At 34.8% G+C, this 10,766-nt stretch overlaps 1 protein-coding gene across 1 annotated transcript; it reads right to left on the reverse strand.

Annotated features, from left to right (window-relative positions):
• Positions 1-321: 321 nt before the first annotated feature.
• Positions 322-10,542, reverse strand: LOC103719454 (transcription factor bHLH104-like). The gene is made up of 5 exons (XM_039123618.1): positions 10,208-10,542; positions 8,189-8,254; positions 6,430-6,507; positions 2,640-2,802; positions 322-752 (listed from the first exon to the last, which is right to left on the reverse strand). Exons 1-5 carry the CDS (start codon positions 10,303-10,305, stop codon positions 504-506), a joined length of 654 nt encoding a protein of 217 aa, XP_038979546.1. The 5' UTR covers positions 10,306-10,542; the 3' UTR covers positions 322-503.
• Between the last annotated feature and the right edge of the window lie 224 nt (positions 10,543-10,766).

Below are 10,766 nucleotides of genomic sequence, written 5' to 3' on the forward strand. Positions count from 1 at the left end.
TAAATAAATGTGAAACTAACAAGGAATTCCTTAACAGCTCATGGTGAAGATTCTCAATTTTTGCTCACCAGCGAAGCACTGAGGTCATATCACTAGAAGTAAACATTTTTCTCTGATAAATCATGAAAAGAAACAAAATCAATAACTATCACACGGTTCCAAGAGATTTGATAAGTCTAGCACAAGTTTTATACATAAAATTGGGATATACATCTCAAATTCATATGCATAGTTTCAAATTAGCACTATCATGATCCATAACACGATACACAAGTAATGTGCTAGTGATGATGGTAAAACTGGCTCCTCCAAAACTGTGTGAAATATTTGATATTTAAAGTCAATCATTATTTCTTGACATATAGTTCGAGACTCGGAACATTTTCAAAGAAAATGAAGTATATCAGCATGGTAAGCTTCTAAATGTAACTGAAAGGAAGAATTTCAAAACATTTCTTGTTCACTGATGAATTTAACACGTTGTGACCAACCATAAAATATGACTAAGCCATTGGTGGTCTAAGCTCATGATCTTTTGAAATATCACGAACATCAGGCGGTATCCATTGCCACATAGGTATAGTACCATAACTAGGAAGAGCCATCAACTTGCTTATACCAGCATGATAAGCTGCAGGAGGTGCAGGCACATATCCAGGAGTAGATATGGACAGGGAATTTACACGCTCCTCCATTCTTTCCTTCTCAGCTCTCAGTAGAGATTTCTCTTCCCGAAGTTCATGTTTCTCCTCCTGCAATATAAGAAAAAATTTACATTCACAGAATCTACTTACAACAAATTTATTCGGAAGAAAACATTGAACAAGGTAGTAGTAAATAGCACTATTTAGTAGCGAATGCTTGCCTATTTTACTGTGAAATAAGAACGATTGGTAGGCACTCCTATTTGGATGGTGCTAGAAAGACAGTAAGAGCCAAAGTAGCCCCAATAGGTGTAAAGTGATGCAAAATCAAATAAAATAATTACTTTATGTGCAGCAAAATGAAAGCAAGGGTCTATAAATAAATATCTCAAAATGATCTAGCTAAGGTAGTGGAAAAAAGATATTTGAACTATTTGCATTGCACCGACAGAGGACATGACCTCCAATAGATATATGCAGACAGAGCTTCTTTTATTGCCTATTAGGATTTTTACTTTTTTCCACTGATTTCTTTTCTTTTCTTATATTAAATTATTGAATTGATGCTTGCTTAGCACAGTTTAGGTTGGAATTAGTGATGAATTTTATTGGAATAGACTGCTCATTTGTGGATAATAAAAAAGAAGAGTTATATTGACAGATCCACAATTACCATGGCTCATTATTGGAAATGGCCTGTTGGTTATAGCCATGGGTTGGTAGTCATAATGAATTTTGACATCAACATTAACATCAAAGAAACTTTATTTATCCTAACTATTACAGAGTTGTCAACAAGCATTAGTCCCATAAAATGTTAAAATAATGCAATGCGGACCAAGGAGGGTAACTAGAAATGGCTCGTTGGTTATAGTTATAGCCATGGGTTGGTAGTCATAATGAATTTTGACATTAACATTAACATCAAAGAAACTTGATTTATCCTAACTATTACAGAGTTGTCAACAAGCATTAGTCCCATAAAATGTTAAAATAATGCGATGCGGACCAAGGTGGGTAACTAGAAAATGTTGCCAGATTGGAAGTCAGAATTCCCATATAATTATTGGCTAAAAAGTGATCGCTTATCAATATGTCTGAGGTCAGAAAAGGTATAAGAAAAAAAGGGGGAGGAGGAGGAGAAGGACAAAAAACTGACCACTTGCTCATATCTCAGCAAAAATATGGACAGAGCACCACTGGAAGTACTAATCAAGCAATGCTAAGTTTAAGGTTATGCTAAGGATCTAATAGGAAGGACGCATATATCAAATAAACAAATAAATAAATCTTCATTTAGGTTTTACAGTTCTTTTTACCAAGAAAGACTTTCAACTCCAAATTAATCTTCCATTTTTTATCATGTTATGAAACAAAACAAGAATTTTATCAGGACTGTGGGAATCATGACCATCATATTTAGAGCAGCCATCTAGCATTTATCGTCACCATAGCCAGCAAAGCTCATCTAGTATATCTCGAGTCAACCATCATATTGTAGTTTAAGCTCAAGAAAAGAAAAAAGCATCATTTACTTTTTGAGGAAAAGACCGAAGCATCAGAATTGTGAAGAATAGTGATAAAAGAGCTCATATGTATGGATGTATGTGTGTGTTTGTGTGTCTTGTGCATCTCATGATTATCTATGTGTGTGTATGTGTGCATGCATGTGTGTGCATATATGTACTATGTGTGTAAATGTATGCATATATGCATGTGCATATGTGTAAATGCACAGCATGTAATATATATTTGTGTGCATGCATGCATATATATATATATATATATATATATATATATATATATATATATATATATATATATATATATATATATGTATATATGTATGTATGTATGTATGTATGTATGTATGTATGTATGTATATTATATACACGTACATGCATGTAGCACCCTGCTATATGTGAGGACCATATAATGCAAGCTGTACATCAGATATCAGTTATATATGCTACCATAATGGAAGATAAACTCACCTTTAAGTTTTTTATGTCCTCCTTAAGCTTTTTATTTGCATCTTTAAGATCCTGGGCCTCAGCTTTTAGCTCATTCAAGAAACAAATGGCATCATTCAGTATTGCACACTTGTCAGGTTTGACAGGCTTCCCAGGCTCCAAAAGCAAGCTAAGTTCCGAGTACCTAAGGAATGACAAATAGGAACTCTTTAGAAAGCTTCCAGAAATTTGTCTGCTTTGATTAATTCCAAGTCTGACAGCATACAACATATAATTTAGGGACAGCCAAATGATATGAAAAAATTGTGAGCATGGTAGCACGTAAAAAAGAAAACAGGATGTGTCTATCAGCCGGCCACATCATTACACTCAAGGCATGATCATGATAAAGCTTGCCTGTTTTCATGTTCGACTACTCCCTTATTCCTGTAATCCTATCTCTCACTAGGTATGGTTTAAAAAAAGATACGGGTTCTACTAAAAAATAAAGAAATATTTGGCAAAAAGCTGTTTAGTCATGATAGGTGTGATATCATTAAGTCTCTTGAAATCTTACCCAACCCCCATTTCCTTCAATTTCCACACATGGCACTCAAATTGTCTCCTTAATTAAACGATGTGATAACTATGAAACCTGTAGAAGGCCTCAACTTGAAAGGTCAATCTATGGAAGAATTCTCTATTATTATCTTTCTTGTTTCTTAGATCGCAGAGAAGAGTGTAGTGGGGAAGGTTATGCGATTGTCAGCTCATAGGTTTTCTGGTTCACACACACTTGCCTTAAACTTTTAAGATGGTATTAAGGATTTATGCAAGGTATTAGAACCAAATTTACAAGGTTCAAAATTTTGCTCCCTGTTTTCTATGGGTTTGTTCAATCTCTTATACAAGAAATCATGCCATTACTTTAGACTTTGTATGTTTTCTACTATAGTTATTCATGCTTTATTACATATGTGTTATCTGTTAATATGTACAGTCAAACTAATCACGCAATATTTGTAATTTACAGTTACTAATAAACTTTAAAAAAACAACATTTACTATTATCTGTTAGAATTACTTTATTGGTTATTTCAAAATAGGACTTTATGGCATTGTTCGTACTTTCCTTGATTCTTACAGCAGCATTTTCAAATCATTTAAGAATACAAGTTCTACCATCATAAAATTAAGAAACAAATGATAAGTAATATTGATAAAACTATTAGATTTTCTTAGAGGTACCATGCTGATAGTTTTTGTAGTGTCAAATCATTTCTCAGGATACAGAAGGTTAGACTATGAATATAACTATGCAGCCCCCCAAAAAGGAAATCTTGGCTCCATCCATGTCTAACAGTTTGAATACCTTTAACTGCTTAGAATTGGTTGTCCAACCTTTTCTAATAGATTATGAGTGAGATTGTGCTCTAGATCATGTTATTTTTATTTTAATCAAGAATCTATGAAATATCAAATTAAAGTTGAAAGCTAAGTAAAAATATAATATCTCCTCTCAGCATAAGTTACTTTTTTTTATATATCTAAGAAAATAAGATAAATCACATGTCATACTTCAAAGAATGCACCTCAAATTACAAGATATTAGAGCCTGAAACCACATCCAAGATTTGCTGAGGATTTTGGAGACACTGTTCAGATTTCATCACCTTCCAACAACTGACCATTAAATTGGATGTTGACTGATCATTGGTGTGCCATCACCAGCTAGTTTGGCTGGACTGCAGCCAAAATTCAAAATCCTGATAAAACAAAGTCACTAGAAATGTTTCCAAAACTTGATCATTGGCTCCTGAAACTCCATTCAGGTGGTTCCAGATTTTCACAAATATATTTGAAGCCATTTCCAGGCTGGTTGTGAATAGCGCGACAACATATTTTCTTGCCCACTCCAGCCACCTTCATGAAACTTGTCACTTTTGAAAAGGGTCGTCATGGTAACAAGAGGTCATCAACCTCTTTCTTTTGTCATTTGTGTGCTGTGACCAATTTAAGGGATTGCTGCCCTGTTTTCTGTCGGAAACCAACCCAATATGATCTCCACGAGATTGCCTCCATTTGTTGGGTATTGTCAGTCTTCCTAGATCCCTATTTTCCTTCATCTACCTTCTTCATGAGGCTTTGGGGCTCCTAGGTTTATAAAGGCTTCGGGACTGTTTATAAGTTATAAGAAATTCCTTCTTCCTAGTTTGAGATTTGCAATTCATCCTCAAAGCTAGATTAAGTAAAAGACATCAAGTTTATGGTCTCTTCTAACTATGCCTCTTTGGTAGTTGATAATGTTTCTGTAATTTGCTAATATGAAGAAACCAATCATAAGGCTCCTTAACCACATTTTTTCAGTTGTGAATGCCTTCTCTCCTGAAGGATAACTATTGTACTTGAAAATCATTGGCTCACTGAATGTGCAGTTCTTTTGCATGACATAATCAGTATCTCAGTGAAGCTTCAAATTACATTGTCACACAGAGAGTAAGCTGCAATAGAAACCTACTTGATGTTGCAAGACAATGAACAAGACCAACCATGAAACCATCTTGTGGTCTGCCATTGTGCATGCAGTTACAGAATTTGAGTAACTTCTTGTGTTTCTTATTCCACCAATCGTGCATTATTGGATATTTTGAGTATAGGCTTGAACTCAAAGCCTATGCCTATGTTTATAAGGTTAGAAATTCTTCAAGTTAGCATTCTGCTGTTATCTTCCTTCAGCTTTCTATTTACCTTTTCAAAGAGAAATTATATAATATCTTTTCTTACTTTAAAACCACATTTCCAGACAATAGTTTACATTAATTTGAAGGTTGTTTAGCCTTGATGCCTTCTCCTTCCTACATGCACTGAAGGGTATTAAACAAGATCAACAGTAGGGGCAAAGAGAGAAGGAATGTCAATTTACAAAATGTTATACAATTAGGAATTTCTCTTACATCCCTGGTGAAGAGTTTCTCTCTATTGCACTTCCAAATTTTGGTTATTGGAGTGAGAAAGTAGAATTATTGCCAATTGATTCCTTGCATTTATTTTGTTAATCCATCACTTCCATAGTTCCAGTCTGCTATGCAAGATGCCAAACTGCACAAGAAAAATTCATGCTCTTATGTTTTTTAATATCTAAAGATTCTGTTGTTGATCCATCATGATTTCAGGGGAGATATCATAAAGCATAGTCTTCAGTTCCTCTTCTGAACTTTTGTTCTTCAGAAGATTTTTGGTCATTGTAAGATTCCATATAAGTGGAGTCATGGAGTATATCATTGGTGTACAGACAATTGCCCACTAAGAGATTGTCAACTAGCGAATAGCCATAGATTTTGTCCAAGAGATTGTTGATTAAAGTCACAAAAATTATGAAATATCAAAAACAAAGCATAAATTCCAACCTATCATCTAGTACCCCACATTTTTAGTTGAGCTATCGGAAAATTGGATGCAACAAAAGTTGGCATATCAAAAATTATATCCACGGTATTACGCTAAATTTGAACTTATCATTTAGCGCAAGAATCTTAAGATGATCAATCATTCAGGTTTTAATACCAGAATATGCACAGATCTTTTGCAGGGAATCATGTGTTAAAAATCTTGGATAATGAATATCTGACTAATGATTAACGTTTCTGGACAGGGCTTTGTCTTTTTTTGCCATCTTTCCAGTGACCACATTATTTTGTCTTCCATATATTAAAATTTAGCTTGGATATGTGCAAATTAATGAAAAGTATCCATCTAGACTAGTAAACTTGTAAATCAGAAAATAATAATTGACATAAATAAGCACCCAAGGAGATTTTTGCTGAAGAAGCACCTTTCTTTCATCCTGTCTCTCCTCATTTTCTCACGACAAGCTTTGGATCCTTGAATAACACATGGTTCATCACGCTCCCTACAAAACAATGTTAGGTACCCATAATGGGTGACAGATGATTCAAGAATCATGTTAACTTCTGAACGGAATTCCTTTATATGTTGAAAGAACAGACATTGATAAACCACTATAAATATAAGAGAAACATATGATCCATGTGTTTGTTTCAGAGCTATTTAAATCCAAAGACATTTTGAGATTTAATAAAACTGAGAAAAACAAAAATAATTATTATCTCCATATAGAATTTAAAGTTCGAATATGCCACGGACTTACTCTGCTCGATCTTTATCACAGATTTATTCCCCTCTCTTGCTAGTGAAAATTCCAAGCAGTGCTTCTATTTAATTGAATAGGTTAAGTTCCGTTTGTCTAAATTCTTGAGAGTGTTTCAATCATCTATGAGACAGTCAGTTAAACTTTTCATGTCACAAAGAGTTGGCTCAACTTGAGTATCGGACCTATTTTCATCATCAAGCCTTCTCACTCTAATATTGTTTTGGCTATTGAGGACTCCAGCTTGAGAATTCTCCATGGAGGACTAAGCAGATTTTACAACTCAATCTTGAGAAAAACAAAAATAACTAGTACTTACATATAGATTTTAGCCTCTTTCTTGCTAGTGTAGATTTCAAGCAGTGCTTCTATTTAATTGAACAGGCTAAACTCTGTTTATCTTGACTCTTGAGAGTGTTTCAATCATCAGTGAGACAGACAAACTTTTCATGTCTCAAAGAATTGGCTTTACTTGAGTATTGAACCTATTTTCATGATCAAGCCTTCTCACTCTAATATAAAGTTGGCTATTGAGCACTCCACTCCATCTTGAGAATGCTCCATGGAGGACTAAGCAGATTTAACAACCCACTATAAGCTTCACACTAGACCTATATATTTGGTGTGGAATTTCTGGCCATGCTAATTCAGGCAAAAAGAGAGGCCTCGCATGAAACCTATACCACCAATTGGCAAGTGAATTACAATGTCTCTTACCATCTTGAAGAAACCAAACTTCACCTAACAACAAGTCATAAAATTTAAGCTTTAAAATTGATCTAGTCAAGTACAATTTTGGCTAAAGGGATAACAAATGATGATGGACAGAGAGACTATCATGAGCAAAGGATTGAGAATCCACTCCATTGACCACGATGTGCACATCATAAAACATATATGAGCTAAATGAGTTTGGATGCTTCTAAATAAATGAAAATAGCATATCACTTCCGTTAAGATTGTTTATGTTGCATTGATTTGAAGCATAAGTAGGAGACAACTTCAGCATATGGTTTCTTTTTCTTTTTTAGGCATTTTGCACATAGATTATGAATAATGCTGTGGATCATCAATCTATATTGCCTATCAATTATTTTGAGCTTGTACAGTTGAAGCTCCAATTCTACAAATAGAATTCCATCTTAATCCTCACTCTTTCTCAGCACACATGCACGAGCCTACGCACATACGCTGCAGGAAAAGATAGACAATATTACCCATTTTTTAAGTTTTACAAGAAGACAAGAATTAAATATTTGCTTCATCATGAGTTAGATGTCCAAATAAAATGGTAATGGAATACAAACCACCAGTTAGAGATAATGCGGATATTGGCATAATATGTCGCAATGTGCATCAGGATGATGCATCCCCCTAATTTCAATGCTAATATTTAAAAAGTGAGCTACATAAGGCATCGTACCTTTTTCTAATTCCATTTGCTTTGGTGGTAGCATCTGTAAAAGAAGATTCAATCTCCACACCAGCACTGCAAATAAAATCATATCCAGTGATTTTCAAATTACTACCTCAAACCTTGACACTGTCTAAAAAGGAAAAAAGGAAAAAAAAGAACTTCTGCAGAATGAAAATCCAACTTGGCTTTCAGCCTCTTGAAGCTGAAACATGGTTGGTTACCTGCAAAACTTTTTAGAAGTTTAATATGCAATTCCTATAACTACTGTCAGGTATTCCATGCTTGAGACTAGAGCTTTGTTTTTCTTGTCCTTAAAACTGTGAGCTTATCATAATGAAAACAAGTAAATAAGAAATTTCTTTTAAGCGAAAAGAATGACTAGAATATGAGAACTAATTTGAAGATTGGAAAATAGATTTCTCCATCCTTTTTGAGAACCTGGATGGGGAAAGTCCTGACCGAGATCCAGGTAAGGGCGGGACTCGAACCCAGGTCTTTGGTACCAGCCCCCAAAGTCTTTGCCAACGGCACTAGTTGGCACCCTCTAGATTTCTTAATCTTTAATTTGTTAAAGTAAGAACTTGAAGACAGCCAACTGTTCTTTCCATGTAATAATATGAATACATTTGACAATTCATTGCCAAGTTCTGATGAAACGAATGAATAATAAGGGCCATGATTTCATTACATTTTCTAAAGGTTCCCAATAGATTATGCTTTTAATTTATATATTCAATAAGCTTGTGTATTATATTGTTGTTTTGTATAATCTATATTCTATAAGCTTGTGCATGTTTTGTATTTAAGTCTATGTTACCGGAACCTTCAGTTCAGCGAACAGTACTTGTATCTAACAGTTAAACATGGAATTGGTATGACACTCAGACATGAATATGTAAGAAGAAATGCTCAGATAGACATTTGAACACACCCATGAACCCAAGTTCATGCACATTGATTTTGGACTGATATAAATTTCGAACTCCTAGTCTCCTAGTTCAAATCTAATGACAAACATGAACCATGCATGCTCAAAGATAACCTGAAATTAACTGGTCCATGGTGAAATGGGTGCATGCACATAGATTTAAGTCTGACACAAATTTCAAACTCTAAGTCTACTAGTTCATATCTAATGACAAACATGAACAATGCCCGTTCAAAGATGACCTGAAATTAACTGGTCCATGGTGTGATGGGAGTGAACAATATAATACATAAGAATTTGTGTTTCAGGGCCTATTCAAGCTTAACGCCAGATATGAGAAAATTTTTTTGTTTTCCAATAATATGAAAGAAAATAGCAGCTCACATAAAAGGAACAAATAAGAAACCTACACAAAACGATACTTAAATATGAAATGGAACATCATGGGTTTATACAAGGAATGAAGAGTCGCCTGTCATGCTCATGACACTTAGAAAATGCCAAACCAAACCATGTCAACATTTAGCACAAAACAGTATGAAACTCCAATGGCAGATGTAGAAATCAATTCTTCAGGCATCAAGATTATTTGTTATTACTTTTATTGAGAAGTACACATATTTCTATTTATCACATATACAACTAAACCAAGGGTATTTTTTTCTCGGCCAGTGCATAAATAACCACCAATATGACTTGTCATACAGGATACTAAATCATGCCAAGTTCCAACCCCTTTGGACCTCAACTTTAATCGGACATTTCAAATTACATCACATGCCAAGATTACTTTTTTTTTTTTGCCAAACTCCCATTCTCTTCATAATTGATAAACATAAATCAGTTTCTTCATTACAACTCGTTCAGCAATCTTAAAAAAAGGAACCCCTTAAACCCAAATTCCGTTCAAATTATCAGAATGATAAAATCTTGAGAATAATCCCAGAACAAAACAAATATATGGCTCCTAAGAATTAAAGCCGTGCACAAAAGGTGCACAACATAATGACCACATAGGAGAAAACGATGGAGGGGCAATGTAATCGACCCAATGATTCATTCAAAATGAGCAATGGAAACCCTAGGAATCGGCGTACCTTGGGGGATCGTTCAAGAAGATATCGATGGAGACGGCTTCGTCGATGAGGCGTCTATAGGAGTCGAGATCCCAGTAGCCGTCCGGGAGCGAATCCATCCCTACCCGAGGTCTGGGAATTCGAGGAAATCGTAGAGAACCAGAGAACAAACACGGGTTGGATTTATTTCGACTCTTCTTTCTTTCCTTCCATATGGAGCACGGGTGCGGTGGAGATTTGGTGTTAATTTCCTAGTTAATGGTAGATACGGTGTTCGCAAGGCAGATATGGATGTCTGTTTCTGCCGCCAATGCATGGTTTCGAAATGTCTGACTTGGCATTTTTTTTCCTCAAAATAGATTCAGAGAATCTTGCCCACATGCATGTACAAGGCTGGTATTTGTTATTAAGAAATGCTGATTGCTTGGTTTGGAAAATTTTTATTCTTTTTTTGACTAATGACTGTGACTTCAGCGAGATCTTAGAGAATATATTCTATGGCTTTTTTCTGATAGAAAAAATTTAGACTATTTCTCAATTTGTACATTTCCGCAAGAGTCATGCTAAATTTTTTTTATCA

The sequence above is a fragment of the Phoenix dactylifera genome, chromosome 2 (assembly GCF_009389715.1).
Source record: "Phoenix dactylifera cultivar Barhee BC4 chromosome 2, palm_55x_up_171113_PBpolish2nd_filt_p, whole genome shotgun sequence".
Taxonomy (NCBI): domain Eukaryota; kingdom Viridiplantae; phylum Streptophyta; class Magnoliopsida; order Arecales; family Arecaceae; genus Phoenix; species Phoenix dactylifera.

Bases quoted from the DNA above. Each gene is read 5' to 3' on its own strand.
- LOC103719454 (XM_039123618.1), bottom strand. From the start codon at position 10,305: ATGGATTCGCTCCCGGACGGCTACTGGGATCTCGACTCCTATAGACGC. The intron at 8,255-10,207 runs GTACGCCGATTC...TTTTATTTGCAG, and splicing joins TTCTTGAACGATCCCCCAAG to TGCTGGTGTGGAGATTGAAT. The intron at 753-2,639 runs GTGAGTTTATCT...CTTATATTGCAG, and splicing joins AGGACATAAAAAACTTAAAG to GAGGAGAAACATGAACTTCG.